We start from the raw sequence: 17,218 nt of genomic DNA on the forward strand, positions 1-17,218 counted from the left end.
ACTGTCGTCCTCTCTGCTCTCTCAGACTCTGGGCCTCTGGATGTGGGGACCGTGCCCTATTCAACGGTGCTCAGAAGATGGTGTTGAATTAGTACTTAAGGTTCCATGCCATTATTTTTTAAGGAACTGGATGATTTATTAGAAGATGTAATAGGGGAAGAAGAAAAAAAAAAGACCCTGTTCACAATAGCAGCCCTAGTGCAAAACACAGGACATCTGTGTAATTAAACCCACTGGGAAATCTAACCCCAGCTCATGGGAGCAGCCAGATGTCCTCGAAAAAGGCCACGCTGGAGCCACAGTGCTCTGTGGGAACCAGATGTGGCAGGTGTGAGGTGGGAGCGTGCCCCTCTGACCATCATCCCCGCCCAGGAAGGAGAAAAGGCCACGGAGACAGCACCTGGATGTGGCTTATCTTTGTCTTCCCTCTTTTTTCACTTTCACAAGTGTTGGCACAGTGCCTGACAATTTCACAAATTGTCTAAGTTTGTAAGCCCCACCCCACCTATTTTTTCAGGGCTTGGTCTTCCTTCCAGAAACAGATCTTCTCCCTGCAGTTCCCCCGTAAACCTGCCCTCATACCGTGCGGTAGAGGTGCCCAAGCCCTGGTCTGTGGACCATCTCATCTGTGACAATAGGAGGAAATTAAGAACAGAGCAGAAAGCTTATCATTAAGCTGAATATATTCAAGTTTAAGAATTATCATTTATTCTGATGTGGTGATTGTGAATTTCATTTTATCGCATGCCAGTGTGAGAAATACCCCCCCTTTTTTTCCTAATTTGAATCAAATCTTTCCCTGAGTCTCTGCTCATTAGAGTAGAAGGAAATGAAATCTCAATCCTGTTTTGGAGGGCTTCCTCCTTTCCCTGGAGTTACGCAAGGTCTAAGGGACTTACAGAGTGCCTGGGAAATGGAAGTCAGAATCTAGTTCAGGCAGAGTGGTGATCAAGGTACCAGTGTGCTTTTAAACAATGAGACATAAGACGTGTTTTATTGTGTTGCTGAGCTTGTGGGAAGGGAAATAACCAAGAGGCATGGTGAGTGGACAGGAAAGGTGGAGTTACCCTAAAAGGCAAATGACAATATTGGCATCACATTTGGAAATTTAAATATAAAGCCAGGGGCAACCTGAGGTTTTGGTAAAGTGGGGATCTGGGAAGGGGCTTATCTGGTCTCATGTTGGCATCCTGGTCCCTGACAGAAACAAATGCAAATCCTCTCTGGAGGAAGGTATCCTGAATTTCAGCCCCCGGACTGAAATCATCCAAACATGAGCTCACCTTGTGAGATCATGAAATACAAAGGAACAAACCACCATGAGTGATAGCATAAACGACAGCATATGTATATCTCCAGGGACTTTTGCTATTAGGCACAAAATGTAAACCAACTATGTGCGTATAAAATATTTAATGATATAAAAGATGGCATTATATAAATTAACAAGCAACAAGACTCTAGAATGACCAGTTAGGGTCTAAAGAGAACCATCCAGAACTTTTTGAAATAAAAAATACAAAGACGAAAATAAAAACTAATTTTGGGGGGTTTAACAGCCAATTAAACACAACTGAATAGAGATTAATGAACCCAGAAAGTTGTTCCCCTAAGTATGGTGCTTGCCCCGGCAGCATCACCAGCCCTAGAGCTTGTTAGAGATGCAGACTCTCGGGCTCCACCCACAACTACTGAGTCAGAATCTGAAGTTTAACAAGATTCCCTGTGATTTGTAGACATATTCAAGTTTGAGGAGTATTAAACTGGAAGAAATGACATAGACTGCAGAACAGAGAGATGAGGAGGGAAATATGGAGGAGAGGTTAAGAGATACGGCGGCGATAAAGAGAGGGTCTAGAAAAATTAATTCTGGTCAGTGGCGAGATGAAAAATGATGGAGAGCAGATAATAGTTGAGAATTTCCTAGTACCAATGAAAGGCATGAATTCACATATACAAGAATTTACAGCAAACAAGAAAACAAGTAGTTCATGGCCAGGAGAAAGACTGCAGATTACTAAGACAAGTAGAAAAGCGGTCTGAGTATTTATGTACGAACATGAAACTAAGGTGTTTCAAGGTGGGGGGTTGCAAAGTGGCAACTGGTTAAGGAGTGGTCTTTCTCCCCAGCCTGGAGGGTGCAATGGGGCCCGCACGGTGGCAGCCGTGGGAGTTAAGGGAGTGAGCAAATGTCAATAGAGGGTGCTCGAGTATCTGATAAATCCGTGGAAACTTGGAATCCCAAGGATGCCAATCCTAGGTTGCCTTGGAAAGAGCTATGTCTCTCAAAAGACATCAGTCTGTTTCATTGGCACATGGTCTAAAAAGGGGCAAGGGGTGGTAGTGGGATGACCTGGCTGACTACCCCCTGATCCCCAGGAAGCCCTGGCAGCAGCAGGTGACAGGTTGAGAGGACTAGAGGCTTCTTTCCCCACTGGGCAGCCCCAGTTCTTACCACCCTCCAGCTGAGGGATTTTTCGCATGGTGAGCTTTTGGGGTCTCTCTGATACCACCTCAAATTTGCTGCTCCCTACCTCCCCCAACATCTGGGCACCCACTGTGCACAGATCCTGGGCAGAGACTCCAGAGTTCACACCCAGGGGCTCCCTTTCCACCCAGAGAAGGTAAGAGGAGCTCATCGGTTCCTGGGGACCTGGGGCAGTGTCTGGCACCTTCCGGAGCGTTTCCCTTGCTTTATCAGACCTGCTCTACCTTGCCCAGCCCCCCAGGCCCTCACAGCAGGGGCATTCCTGAGTGTCTCGTCCTGCCATACCCCCAGCGACAGGTGTAGACGCTGGTGAGGACTTTGAGAAATGTTGCCTGGGAGGCTCTGGTGGGCGTGAAATTGGTTCTGTCATCTCAGAAGGCTGTTCGGCAATGGGTATCGGTAATGTCAAAAATGTTCCCACCCTATGAGCTGGCATTTCCATGCACACGAATGCTTCTTCAAGAAGTCTCCAAATGCAAATCGAGCCTTGTGGAAAGACTTGCCATGCTGTTATTTATAATAGCAAAAATAGAAACAAATTAAATATCTTATGAGAGACAATTGAAATGAATGGAAACACACTGTGAGGAAATATCACGGAGCTGATACACATTTTATTTATAAACGTTGGTAAAACATGGAGAAAAGTGTCTAAGAATTAAGTGGGCGGGCGCCTGGCTGGCACAGTCGGTGGAGCGTGCGACTCTTGATCTCGGGGTTGTGAGTTCAAGCCCCACGTTGGGTGTCGAGATTACTTACAAATAGAAATCTTAAAAAAGAATTAAGTGGAAAAAGCAGGGTCTAAAGTGAAATCCAGCCAATGATGTGGAGTAACGAAACAGGAAGGAAACGCAAAAAAATGCAGCAGTGATTGTCTGGGGGAGTGGTGAGCCTGAGCGAGTTTTCTTCTCCTCCCTGCCGTGTCTCTAACTTTTGTATACTGAGTGACCACCCATTGCACTTTTTAAAGAAAGTCGAAAAAGAAAAAAAATAGCAGTCCTGGGGGCCAGACTCAGGGTCACCTTCAGGTTCCTCTTAGGTTCCTGCCCTATCCCCTCTCTTCTGCCTTTTAGATGCCCACCTGCACCCTGTGCTCTCCTACCCCTCCCTAACCCCAACCCACAGGCAATGAACCCTTTCTCAACAAGGAAGGAGCCAAGCTTTTCTCCAGCCTCCTTCCAAAGCACGGCTGGGTGGGGAGCCGGGAAAGGCAACCCCTCCCTGCCAGCCATGTGCTCACCCCTTCCAGTGCGCACCTGACTTGGGCCTGGACTCCGACAGCCCCCAGCTGGGTCATGGTGTCATGGGCAGGGCAGCCCCTCTGGGGCGGAGCAGGTGGGAGGCCCCACACACCAAAGGTAGACTCTAACCTGAGCCTGCTGCTTCTCAAACTCAAGTATTAGAGTCACCGGACCCTTGCTAGAAATGCAAAGTTGTGGGCCCAGCCCCAGAGCTGGTTTTGGTAGGTCTTGGGAGAACCCAGGAATCACATTTTTTTTTTAAGATTTTATTTATTTATTCAACAGAGATAGAGACAGCCAGCGAGAGAGGGAACACAAGCAGGGGGAGTGGGAGAGGAAGAAGCAGGCTCATAGCGGAAGAGACTGATGTGGGGCTCGATCCCAGAACGCCGGGATCACGCCCTGAGCCGAAGGCAGACGCCTAACCGCTGAGCCACCCGGGCGCCCCCAGGAATCACATTTTTAACCAGCCTCCTGAAGGACTGGGATGCAGTCACATTTCAAGAAATCAGAACCCGCGTCTATTCCCAGCATGCTCTTCCCCCTCCTCCTCCACGCGCACTTACGCAGGAGAAAGTGGTGCTGAGTCAGGATGGAAGGAAGGCAGAAGAAGGTGGGGGTCTGTTCCTGGGCACCCAGGCTCAGGGGATTTCTTGCAGCAGATTCAAACTCAGGCCAGATCTCCGGAGCCTTGCCCAACTGACGAGCTCCAGAGGCTGCACGCCCCGCCCATGGAGGTGAACATACTGGGGAGGTCCGAGGGTCCCTCTGGCACTGTGAGGCTCCGGGGCTGACGAAGGCTTCTGAGTCAGGCTGGGCATGCAGGAGGAGGGCCCGGGGAGGGTGGGGGAGAGCCCTGAGTCTGGCAGGCGGGTTCTGAAGCTGTCGCGGAAAGCTTACTTGAGTTAGTGCAAATGCAGCCTTTCAGATCCCCGCAGGCTGGCCTGGAGCGCACTCTTGCAGCTAGACTGAGATGAACTTTGAGAAGCTGAGCTCCTCCCCAGACATGTGGAGGGGAGGCCCTGTGATCATGTCCTCCTCCGGGTCCTGGGAAGGGGCTTCATTTTCCTCTGAAGTCTGTAAAAGACAGTCAGGGGTTGAAAAGCAGAGCCCAGCTGGTGTGTGTGTGGGGTTGTCTCCAGGTCACTGTTGGGTCCACCCCAGAATTTTCCACAGCTCTGGGCCTGTCCGTCTGTCTGTCTAAGGGGCACAGACTAACAAGCTCCCCCCAGAACCCCCAGGCTTTTTGATCCATGCCCCTTACCTCCTCCCAAACATCCCCCAGCCCCCCAGCCCAGAGCATCCTCATGGCCTCTGGCCAGGTTTGGCCAGCAGGTGTTGGAACCCTGCCAGCTCAGAGCTCTTGAAACTGCACCTACCAACAAGCTATTCAAGAACTTTCTGGATGGGGAAAAAAAAGAGGATGTAGGGTTGCGAGTCCTGACTCCCTCATGGAATGGCCTGAGCCTATGGGGTAGGTGGGCGGAAGCAGGGGGCAGTGTTTGGAGAGCGGATGCTGAGGAAAGAACCCCCCCCCCACTTCCCTGCATTGTCAGAGTGGAGTCAGGCTAGGTGGCTCCAGACTCCCCTCCTCCGCGCCCCCCCCCCACGCCCTCTGTTCACACCTGGCTGAGGCACTGGGTTTCTGTGCAGGGGCTGGGGCTGGCGTGAGGCCCAGGGGGCCCTGCGAGCTTGATCACCGTGTACTCCAGCGGCTGAAACAGAGACTCGGTCAGCACAGCCCGTTCCTGGCAGCAGCGATGGTCCAGCCGCCACAGCAAGAGGAGGGAGCCACGGGAGAGCGTGGGCAAGGGCAGGAACACAGGCTGTGGGGTCAGAGCCCTTCCGTCCTATTTCCTACATCTCAGAGTGACCTTGGGCAGACCGCTAACCTCTCTGAGGCTCAGACTCCTCCGCTGTCAAATGGGAGAAGAATTCTTGCCTCAGGGTTATAATGAATATTCGTGGCAATGTTTCACCGCTCAACACCTGGGACCTCCTGGAATGATTCATTTGTTTTCCTTATTGTTATGTCTATCCCCCAAGCAGAAGGAATGTGCAGGCTGCCTGTCTTCGCAGCCCCGGGAGAGCAAAGTTGAACACCTCAAAGGTTCACCCAATAACAAACCGCAGAGGAAAAATTCTTTACAAATCCCAAGCCTGAGCACCTCCTCCTTGATCAGATAAGAAAGCCCAGGCCGAGGGAAGAGAGGCAGGCAGGCCAGACTGGGTAGGAGCCATCCTGTACCAGCAGCAGGGTAGAAGAGGCTGGAGCCGCCGAGGCCCCCAGCGGGTCTCCGAAGGGCATAGCTGCCCTGGGTGTCCCAGCCGGCAGACCCCATGGCCCGATGGGCACTGAAGACAAAGGAAGAAGCTCCTGTTTTCTGGACACCTGCTGGGGGGCTCATCTCACAATTTCCTAACCTAACCCCATGAGATGGGGAGATTGAGGCTCAGAGAGGTGATGTAACTTGCCAGATGTCACACAGCTGAGCTAAGACTTGAACTCACGACCACGTGACCTCAGACCCACGCTCTTTTCCTATCCCCTGCCACCATCCTGGTGGAATGTGCCGCACACACTTCCCTTCATTTCAATGTCCTTGTCTCCTAAGTGCCCCCCCCCAACCCACGTCTGTCACTGTCCTGGCTGCAGGGGATGGGGGAAGAGGTGGACATTTGAGCCGTCTCTGGGGACACATTCAGTCTTACAGGACAAGATGAAAATCAGAGCAGAATTCCTCAGGGGGCTGGGGCTGGGGCAACGAGGGCACGAGGGAGCAGGACAAATCCTTTCAGTCATGGCCCTGGGCTCTCCTGGGCTCTCCTGCCTATGGTGAGGACACCGCAGCGCTGGGCTCCATCAGACGACTCCTGATGTCACTCCATTTTCCCATGAATCCCATCTTTACAGCTTTGTGATTTGGCCCAAACCCAGCCACTGCTGACCACCACTGACCCTCAGAGCCACAGAAGTGTCACTTACTCAAGGGTGCCTGAATCTGAGGAAAGAACCTCCGGGGGCAGAGACCAAACCACACATGCAGGCAGTGGCCAGGACCCCTACCCTACGTCCAATGTGGGTCCTTCTGCCCACGTCATGGCTCATTGGCCTGTTCCAGCAAGGGCGGAGGCATTTTCTATGTGGTTCAATTTACAAGATACCTATGAGAGCTTCTGCGTCTAAGCACTAGGAAAATAGCAGGGAATCAGAGAAGCCTCGGGAAGTGGGAGCCGAGCCCTAATCGGAGCCTGGCACTCCCAGCTGGGTTGTTTCAGGAGTTAGGGGCTGAGCCGTCCCATGTTCACAGACTGGGGATGGTTCTTTCTTCTGAGTCTCGGGGGACAGGCTGAGGCAGGCCGAGCCCTTGGTTCCCCTGCTCAGGCCCTCTGCACTGCAGTGTGGCAGGCTGGGCACTGCCAGCCCCACAGACTGAGTCCGTTTCCCTGGTTCTGCCTCTTTCACGCTGGGTCTCTGTGGGCAAGTTACTTATGCTCTCTGAACCTCTGTTTCTTATTCCGTAAGAAAGGGGTAATGATAGCACCTACCACGTAGAGGAGTTATGAAGATTCAGTGACATAGGCAAAGCCCTTGGCACATAGTAGGTGTTCAATTAAAGAATAAAATGAGAGCTTCTTGAAATAGCTCTGCAGGCAAGGGAAATGCTGGCCTGAGCCCTCATACTTCCCTCTGATTTTACACCCCCCTGGGGCTCTCTGGCAGAGCCAGTAGAGTGCCCCCTTCCCTCTTTGACCTGAATGGGGGCAAAGAACACCCCAAACCCTTTCAATTCCACCTGCTAAAAACTACAAAGAAGCCAGAGGGGAAATAAACCAAAGAAAACCAAAAGCTCTCAGGTGGCCATCTTCACAGCGGTCTTGTCTCTGACCCTCCAGGGAGACCCTGTTCCATCCTTCCCCCAACAAGGGGCCAGGCTCCTTCCCAGCCCCTCGGCCCACGGGCCCTGTGCCCTTTCCTGTCCCCTACCACGTAAGCGGGGGCAGGCAGGAAGCAGTCCCAAGCACCCTTCCCGCAGTGGGCTGGGTGGCAGCAGCTCGGGCAGAAGGGAGGTGGCTGGTGCAGGCGCTCTCGGCCTCCCCGGCCCTCCTGGAGCAGAGCCGCACAGCCCAGAGGTTCTCTTCCTGCCCCACCCCTCTTCTAGCCAGCAGGGTGCGCCCTAGGACGCACAGCCGGGACGCTGGGCTCTGGAGGACAGTGGCAGCCCCCCTCCCCATCCAGGTTCATGACCTTTCCCTCACTCCTGTCCACCACCTCTGGCCTTGCTGGGCTTCCTGAGACAACAACAGCTGCTTCCTAAGCCAAAGCTCAGAACCCCATTCCTGCCGCAGCCCCTCCCCAGGGGATCAGGCCTGCATCCTTTGTCCTCACTGGCGCCAGGAAAGAAGGCGATGGCAGCCCCCCTTTCCTGCCCTCATGTGTAAGCGAATAAAGTGGAGGCATCTCAACAAACAGCCGCGCGCGTGGGGGTGGTTGGGGGAGGACACAGGTGGGGCTTCTGTGTCCTGAACCCGTGATTCTGCAGCCCTCCCAAAGACCCCAGGATCCAGCTCTGACAGTCTCTGCTTCTAAAACGGGGAGGAGAAGAGGGCGCTGGGCCTGGGGAAGAGCCCTGCCTGGTACCTGCTGGGCAGTCAGGGTGACAGGGGCACTCTGTTGGCTTGCACCCTGAAGGGCTGCTCTCAGGGCTCACACAGATTCCCCAGAGATGGGAAGCGAGCCCTGCCTGGAGGTCAGAGACAAGCAGGTAGGGAGATGCAGAGACGGGGCCCAGGAGTCCTGACGTCCAGCCCCACCGGGACCCGAGCTGGGGCTTAGGGCCGGCTGCCTTCCTTACCAAGTGTGAGAGGTGGACCTTCTCGTTCCTCTGTGTCTTTGCGGCCAGTTGAGCTGAAAGAGACCAGCAGGCGTACCCTGAGCCAGGAGTAGCTGGCAGCAGCCTGCAACAGCTCCCGCAGAGGGGGACAGGGCCTTCTGGCACTTGGGAGCAGGGACTTCCCAGAGGGAGCAAGCAGACACAGGCTGGGCAGGCAGACTGCTTGGCCTTTCAGCTCAGTCCCTTAGCAATGATCCAGCCTTTTGGTATGGGTACATGGAAATCCCCTGGTGTGGGCCAGAAACCGACCGGGAAAGTAACTCTATGTGCTAAGGTCATTGCTTCTTCAGCCTGAGTGTGCATCCAGGATCCCAGGACATTTTATGAAAATGCCCATTCTAATGCAGCAGGTCAGGGCTGGGGCTTGAGAGTCTTTTAACAGGCTTCCAGGGGATGTCACTGCTGCTAGCTGGGGACCACAATTTGAGAGGCAAGGAACTAAGAAGGTCTGAGGTCTTGATCAGGAATGTTCCCACCCCATGTGCTCCTCCAGATTCCTCTGCAGTGACCTGGGGACGTGGGCAAAGCTGACATGTCTTCCTGGCGGTCGCGCAGGAAGTCGGAGGCAGGCCCAGGACCACTGTCCCCCACCCCCAGGGCCACCCGCTGTAGGACAACGTTGCAAATTTGCAGAGCACTCTGGCACACATCTTCCTGGTTCCACCGCTTCCTGGCTGTGCAAACCCAGGGCAAACTGCTTAACCACTCTGCCTCAGTTTCTTCCCCTGTCAAATGGGGCCGCTCGGAATGAGTAGTTTCTAACAGCACAGTATTGAGAGCATTCGAGGAGAGAAAAGCAACAAAGGCACACAGAAACGCCCGGCCCTGGCAGCCGCTCTGACTGATATTTCGGCCAACCCTCTCAACCAATGCTACTGCCACCAGCCGCGCACGGCCACTGACTCCGGAAGCACGATGCTCCGAATCACGCCAGGGTTGGAAGACTTGATATGAAAAAACGCAGAATGCGGAATGTATATATCATGAAGAGTTTTATACCGATTCCACATTGAAATGATCACGTTTTGGATAGATCGTGTTAATAGAGTGTGTAATTAAAATCAACGTCCCTCGTTCCTTTTTACCCTTTTTCATGTGACTTTTAGAGAAGTTTAAAGTACATGCGTGGGGGCGCCTGGGTGGCACAGCGGTTGGGTGTCTGCCTTCGGCTCAGGGCGTGATAACGGCGTTATGGGCTCGAGCCCCACATCGGGCTCTTCTGCTAGGAGCCTGCTTCTTCCTCTCCCACTCCCCCTGCTTGTGTTCCCTCTCTCGCTGGCTGTCTCTATCTCTGTCGAATAAATAAGTAAAATCTTTAAAAAAAAAAATAAAGTACATGCGTGGCGTGGATTCTACTTCTGTTGGACTCATATTCTATCTCTGTTCTATTTCACTTGTATTCTAGATCCGTGATCCAAAAAAGCCGTGGCTCAGGGAAGGTAGGTGACTTGCCCAAGGTCACGCAGCTAAAAAGTAGCAGAGCTGGGATTTGAAGCCAAGTCTTGACAGGAGCTGAGCACCTCTCAAGACCCCACGGTGGGTGTGAGGCCACAATATCCTTCCTGTTCAAGTGCTTAGTCTCGAATTCCCGCCCCCACCCCCTGCTACGGTAGTCACACAGGACCTGGACCTGCACAGGGTGGACATGGGTTTGCTGGGATCAATAAGGACAGAAGTGATTGATGAGTTTGGACAGATGGGAGCAAGCCAAGAGCCCCCGTTCTCCCATTCACACATTTGAAGTGCTTTTTCCTAATGTTGACTGACCTGTGGCTCCCTCAGAAGGGAGAAGCAGGGCTCCTGATGCCCATATCTCAGAGACACACTGACCCACAAGGTCTCCCTGGGGTAGTGGCGGGACTGCAGGTCTCCCACCCCCTCCCATCTACTTTCGCTCACCTTCCTTCCTCCAGCGGAGCAGATAGCTGCCGAGGGCAATCAGGCCTGCGGCCAGGAGGAGGGCCAGCAGCACCAGGACCGGGGCCAAGATGCGGATCATTGGGATGGAGACCCTGTGGGCGAGATGGAAGGAGCCCAGCAGCTGTCAGCAGACAGCAGTCATCCTGTGCACCACGGCATTCGCCGTCTGCGTCCCCCCCATGTCCCTTGTCTTTCCCAAAGGGATCAGAGGGCACCAGGGACCACAGCACCTGGTCAGTCCCAGTGGGAGGGACCTCCGCCCCCACTTCCAACCCCAGAAAACACTCTCAGCTGGGTCTGAATGTGGCCGCAGGTACCTGGATGTCTCAGGCAGGAAGCCTCAGTCAGTAACCGCGTGCAATCATGTATAAGCCCCAAGAACCAACCCTTCAGGCCGCGGCTCCAGTTGGGTAAGAAAAAAACCTATGTTCATGCTTGGCCCAGGGCCCAGTGCAAGGTGCGCCGGCGAAACTGGGGTGGCTGCCTCCGAGGCTGGGGTGGGGACAGGAGTGGGGACCGGGGCCGCGGTTTACCCTTCACCGCAGGCGGGCCTGTGTGGCCAGAGCAACAGGGCTGCCGGCTCTGCAGTGCACGCTGTTCACTGCACAAGGGCCCTGCGGCGGGGGGACCGGGGCCGAGTCTGCCCTCTGCGCTGTTCGCTGCGGCCCTGACAGGAGGCCGTGTTCGCCTAGAGGAAGGAGTGCCAGGTCCTCACTTGCTCCAAGGCACGTTAGGTTTTGGGGATGGCCTGAAAGGGGATCTTGGTCGCCCTGGGCTCACCTGGACACGGAGCTGCTGCTGCTGGGGGACAGCTGGGTGTCCTTCGCGGAGGTGGTGTCCAGCTGTGTGGATGGGTGGGAGGTCCCTGCATGAGGAGAGGTTGCTTCATGAGGAGAGGTCCCCGCGCACGGAGAGGTTCCTGTGTCTGGGGAGGTTCCCACGTGCCCGTACGGGGAGGTCCCCGTGGACGGAGCGGCCTCGGCCCCTGTCTTCCCCTGGTTGGCTGTGGTGACTGTGTGGTGGAGACCAGGAGAAGCTACAAGTCCAAAAGCAAGGCCTCAGCACCTTCTCAGACCCTTGCATCCCGGTGTTCCCCAGACCTCTGATCCTTGACCCCTGAACCCTAGCCTTCCTAGAACTAACTTCTCTGACATCCCCAGCTAAAGGACCCCCCAGGAAGCAAAGAGAAGCCCAGATGAAGCCACCGTGAGCAGGCCGACGGGGTCTCAGGCCCGCCCCACACCCGTACATAGTTTTCAGCCCCGTCCGTGCCGCTGCCTGTGGCACCGCAGCCCTGCCCCCACTCCGTGACCCATTCCAGTGGCCACGCAGGGCTCAGAGGCGCTCCTGCCCTCCCGCTCCAGTCCTGGCCAGTTATCACGGCATGTCGCCACACGCCCACCCTCACCACCTCTGCCCCCACCGGCCTTGACCTCCTTCAACAGCCACAGGGTCAGCAGGGCAGGGTGGCAGGGACAGGGCCAGAGGTCAGGGTTCAAGGCCCTATCTTTCCTGCTCAGCCCTTCAACCCCGGGGGGAACGGACAGAACACAAGCCTGGCGGTCAGGCTGCGCCTCCTCCCTGGGCTCTGCTGCTCCCTGGGGGAGCTGACCCCACTGGGCCGCCGATTCCTCCGCCGAAGGTGCAGCTCCAGGGCTCTGGGGGCCACGGAGCGCCGCATCTGGCTACGAGCAGCCACTCACTGGATGCTGCTTTATACATGGGTGGAGGGGGACAGAAAAAGCATTCACTCACTTAATGCTGGGGGCTGAGTTTGCCAAGCTTTTGCCCTGGGCTGGAGGCTCCTTGTAGTAAGAGGCTGGAAGGAGGGAGTGGGGGAAGGAGGACAGCAGGGACCTAAGGGAAAGGGAAAGGCTGGTCTCAGGGGAGGTGAGGATCACCGCTCTGAGCCACATTTCCTGCCTTGGTGGCAGCCAGTAGCTTTCCTGCCCCCACCTCTCTGTTCAGAGTCCCCACCATCTCCACCCCCCCCCCCGCCCCTGTAGCCACTTAGGAGCCACGGATGGAAGATTCTAGTTGATTGCCGGCCTCCCCATCCTGCAGTCCCCTTGGCCTCCCACTTAGCTAAGACCTTCGGCTTCCCTTGTCCCCAGCTGCCCGCCGCCTGCTCTTTCCAGGACACTCTTCACACCAATGCTCGTTTTGCCTCTAGAACATGGATCTGGATATGGGATACTGGATCCCATTGTTTCTTGCTTCAGAACCGTCGATGGCCCTCACTGCCTATGAGCTGACGCTCAAGCTTCTTACAGACCTTTTAAAGCCTTTCAAACTCAGACCTCAGTTCACCGCATCGGCTTCACCTCTTCACCATTCGGGGCACCAGCCACCCCTCCGCTGGCCCTCTATTCTCAGCTAAGTGAGCATCCCACACGCCTCCGTGCCTTTGCCGCGCTGTTCCCCTATGTGCCACGCCTCTCCTCTCCACCGCTGCCTGACCCACTTCTTTCTGTCCCCGCGAGGCTGGGACCCCTCAAGGACAAGATGCCTAGCCTCTGTGACCAGCACAATGGGCAGAAACGCGGTGTGGTCCATCCCCCCCGGGAGCTGCCGAGCTCCCTGCCCCCTTCCCCACCCATCCCGGTAACCTCGGTCAGCTCCTTGCTGGAGTGCCATCCGGGACTCGCTCCCTGTCCCTGTCATTCTCTATTCTAATACAAAGTCAGGTTTTCTCTGATTTTTTCTGAGGAAATGATCAAATCTTGCGCAAATAAAGGGTATTTATCTTGTCCTTTCCTATAGGTATACTTCTTTATCTTGTCATATTTCGTGGCCTGGAGCCTCCAGGCAATGGGAAATAAAAGAAATGACAGTGGCTACTCTTGTCTTGTTCTGACCTTTCCAGAAATTCTGATCTGTCGCCATACTTGATGGCGTGCTGAGATGGCTCCCACTGACTCGGGAGAGCTGACTGTTCACTTTTCAGGAATTTTGTAAGCTGGTCGTTAAACTATCGGTGGCTGGAAATTGGGGAGGGCAGGGGCATTTAAACCACAGCAACTGGCAGGCCCTGCGAATCAGAGCTTTCCCAGCTAAACATTCCCCCGCACACCACTGCCGTTAGCCTTTATTTTCTACGTCCCAGGTACCATCGAAGGTCAACAAGGTCTGACACAGGGTACCATCATAATGCACACATCAGGCGGAGATGAATAATTACAAGTGAGGTCAAAATTAAAAATAGAGAACCTCAAATATAGGTAAAATTGATCCTTACTAGGTAAGAAGGAGGTCTGAATGCTGGTAAGAATCAGAGGAGCTCAGAGAAGCTTGCAAATAATGGAGAACAGGTCTGATAGGGCTATGATACTACTGTTATTATTTGGTGAGCTTCTTTCTATCTCCTTGAATTAAAATAAAGACCCAGGGATGTCAGGGATCTGACAGTGGGGACAGCCTGGGAGTGGGGTGGGTCCCAGCGATGAGGCCAGGAGAGGGAAAGAGCAGACACCAAAGCGAGCAAAAAAACCCCTGGATTTGAATCCTGGCTGCATCACTTCCTGCCATGAGACCTCAGGCAGATCATTTCCTCTCTGGAGCCTCGGGCCCCCATCTGCGGAACGGGATACAAAGACCTGCTCACCCTCACTGGCCCGCAGACTGGGGCTGCCCGCTCCCCTGGGCCCTCTCTGGCTTCTCTCTTCTCAGCTCAGCAGGTCTAGGTGGGATTCTGGACATCCAGAGAGCTGCTCCATCCCCAGCCAGAATCCCCTAGTGTCCCCGAGCTCAAGGAATTCTTCCTCTGAGGCTAGATCCCAGGCCCACGAAGTAGCACCTGCCTTTGGGACTTCGAGATCTGGGGAAGGGAAGCAGGAAGGGAGAGCTGAGACCACAGGCAGGGCGAGGCCAGTGTGGCCATGGCAGGGGAGGGGGTGCCGCTACGGAGTGGGCCTGGGATGCTTCACGGTGGTGGGCCCAGTTGCGGAATCCTCGGGAACATCTCTGAATTCCAAAGAGGGAGTCTTTTTTTTTTTTTTCTGTGGCTGTCCCTCTCATCCCCAGCCCATGCAATCGCTCTCCTACATCTGGGCAAAGATGAAAGGCACTGAGCAGGGCGTTCAACAGATCTGCGCGGTGTGACCTCTTCAAAGAGGAGCCTCGCCTCGCACTGCGCTGCCTTTGCTCCCACGACGGGCCGGGCAGAGCACTGAGCACTTGACCGGCATCATCTCACCGAGCCCTTGAGCCCTTCCCCCGGGAGGCTGGTATAAGCATTACGCCTGTTGGCGAGGGGACAAGGGGGTCCAGCACTGATCAGCGGCCCACCTGTCCCTCTTCCTCTCTCTATCACCTGTGCCCCATCCGGGGAAGCAGAGGCATTTGTTACCTGGAAAGACAAGCAGAGAGACCAGGAAAGACTCATCTAGGCCCAGTTTGGAGACCCCACAGAAGTACTTCCCGGCGTCCTTCAGGGTCAGCTTCCTCAGGGTCACGTGCAGCGTGAGCGTCTGGGGGCTGTCGCGGATGGACACCCTGCCCTCCGTCATCTCCTCGCCATCTTCTCTCGCATAGACAGTGCCCGAGCAGCGGGACAGGATGAGCCCACTCTCCCTGCACCAGTATTTCTGACGTGTCCTCAGCTCCTCCTTGTAGGTGCACTGCAGGGACACCGTGTCACCTTCAAACCCACTGATCTCCTTAGGGCCCACCACGGCTGCATAACCTGAAACCACAGCAGGGACGGAGGTCAGAATTCCGTGGATTCAAGTTCCAGGGTCAAGACCAGAAGACTCTTCCTCAGTCACTCCTTTCTGCGGCAGCCCTGGAAGGGCTGATGGTTCCCCTTCCCCACCAAGGGACACTGGGACAGGGCTGTTGCTGTTTCCCTAAGCCTGGCGTCCCAAAGGGTGGTGGTGGCGAAGCTCTAGATTCAGACAGCCCGGGGTCTGAGTCCCAGCACTGCCACCTAGCAGCTGTGTGACCTTGGAGAAGTTGTTTGCCCTCCCTGGGCATCTGGGTTTTCTCTTCTATAGATGATGATGATGACGATGATGATAATGTCCTAGTTCATTGAAATTAAGATGTTATCATATGTAAGATACACCATAATTTTATATGCCACTAAAAAAGCTTGGTCACTTGAACAATTGTCATCCGTTACAAGACTCGTCCTGATATTTGATGTTAAAAAGTTGGAAAAAAAAAAAGAGGCAGACCTGTGAACTGATGAAACAGGGTAATCCCTTATCTCTCAGGGTTGTTGTGAGTGGTACAGTAGCAGTTCAAGAAATATTTGCAGCGTTTACCATGGCAACCACATAGGGGTGTCTTGTCTGCCTCCAGCAGGAAAACAGCGGTGAGATTGGTAAAGCCTCCCTCCCGACCCCCTAACCATGAAGGGTTTGGAACCCAGAGGTCTGGCTCTGCGTTCCAGAAACAGCAAGTGCCTGCCCCCTCCCCCACCCCCTCTGCGGGCTGAGGACTAGTGCGGTGGGGGTGAAACCCGGAGGGATCAGGCAGCAGTGGGTCACGAGAATGAAAGGTAGGTTCAGGAGGTCCTCTCTCTGCCAGCTTGGGCATGAGCCCCACATCCCTCCGCCACTCCTCCCTCTCCCGCCCCGTCTCACCTGGGAGCAAGAGGCAGCCCCACAGCAGGACCAGGGGCCACATGGTGGGCGCTGGACATACAGGAGCACCCGCGGGAACTGGGAGCTCCTCTAGCAACTACTCGGGGCTTTAACTTCCTCCAGTGGCACGAGATCAGGACAAGGAAAGGGGGGGAGGGGCCGTGCAGGTTCCCCGTCTGCGCACAGAGGGAGGCGCGTCTGCCATTCCCTTTACTTACCCTCGGGGTTTACCGCGCTCCCCTCTCCCCCACCCCCCCACCTCTGCCAAACCACCGGAGCGTTTCTCCCAAAACCCTACCCTTTGGGGGGGGGGGTCTTAACCATGCCCACCACCATGCACCCCAGAGGGTCAATTCAGGGAGTCCAAGACTGAAAAAATTACATATTGACCTTTACTAACCTTTAAGCGATTTATCTTTTCCTTCTATTGTGCTAGCAGTGTCTGTGACTTTTTCACCAAAAAAATCAGACACTGGCCCATCAAGTTGTCGCCGCTAGCCTGAAATATCGTCTGTGCTCCTCAGTACTTGGAAAATAATTGATCACCAGGCCTGCCACTAGAGCTGGTTATTGAAAGCACTAAGGAAGCACATTTATTACTATATAACACACTTAGAAATATTTTGATAACCACTTCAACGTTATTGACTTTCTTTTAGGCATAGGTATATTATTTTATATATTTAAAAGACGATTATTCCGAGAGGAGACCCATAAGCTTTACCAGACTGCTAAGTGGTCAATGGTACCGAGGTTAGGGGTCCCTCTGTCAGTGAGCACCTCCTTCATTGCTTCCCGGAGGACGCAGTACCACTTTTGGCCACCGGGAGGCGCTGCGAAGGGGGAGCGGGGAAGCAGAAGGGCTGGGCCGAGCCGGATACCTGGAGCCACCCGCAGGCCGCGCAGTAAGGCTGGTCTCCCCACCCGCCTTAAGTTGTCTGGTGGGCATTTAAAAAAGTCATTTAGCAATTTCTAATCACAGAATTGAATCCTCCTTTAAAGGAACGACACACACACACACGCACACTAGAGGGAGCCCTGACACATAGTTTTTCAAAATAGCTCTGTCGGAGGTTTTTCGATGAC

At 54.4% G+C, this 17,218-nt stretch overlaps 1 protein-coding gene across 4 annotated transcripts; it reads right to left on the minus strand.

Annotated features, from left to right (window-relative positions):
• Positions 1–4,081: 4,081 nt before the first annotated feature.
• On the minus strand, positions 4,082–16,239 carry CD300LG (CD300 molecule like family member g). 4 transcript variants are annotated; one of them, XM_008693524.2, is made up of 8 exons: positions 16,133–16,239; positions 14,893–15,228; positions 12,300–12,401; positions 11,325–11,580; positions 10,524–10,636; positions 8,586–8,638; positions 5,355–5,444; positions 4,082–4,806 (listed from the first exon to the last, which is right to left on the minus strand). In XM_008693524.2, exons 1-8 carry the CDS (start codon positions 16,173–16,175, stop codon positions 4,693–4,695), a joined length of 1,107 nt encoding a protein of 368 aa, XP_008691746.2. In that variant the 5' UTR covers positions 16,176–16,239; the 3' UTR covers positions 4,082–4,692. The 4 variants fall into 4 exon arrangements, with proteins under 4 accessions (XP_008691746.2, XP_040496484.1, XP_040496483.1 ...); XM_040640552.1 differs by having other exon boundaries at positions 4,083–4,806; positions 11,325–11,409; XM_040640550.1 differs by lacking the exon at positions 12,300–12,401.
• Positions 16,240–17,218: the final 979 nt, after the last annotated feature.

The sequence above is a fragment of the Ursus maritimus genome, unplaced genomic scaffold (assembly GCF_017311325.1).
Source record: "Ursus maritimus isolate PB19 unplaced genomic scaffold, ASM1731132v1 scaffold_24, whole genome shotgun sequence".
Classification (NCBI taxonomy): domain Eukaryota; kingdom Metazoa; phylum Chordata; class Mammalia; order Carnivora; family Ursidae; genus Ursus; species Ursus maritimus.

What these genes read in the sequence shown, in the direction of transcription:
- CD300LG (XM_008693524.2), bottom strand. Translation starts at nt 16,175, where the DNA reads ATGTGGCCCCTGGTCCTGCTGTGGGGCTGCCTCTTGCTCCCAG. An exon ending in GGGCTGCCTCTTGCTCCCAG is followed by an intron (nt 15,229 to 16,132) that starts GTGAGACGGGGC and finishes CTGTGGTTTCAG; the next exon opens with GTTATGCAGCCGTGGTGGGC. An exon ending in AACTCAGCCCCCAGCATTAA is followed by an intron (nt 11,581 to 12,299) that starts GTGAGTGAATGC and finishes TTGGACTTGTAG; the next exon opens with CTTCTCCTGGTCTCCACCAC.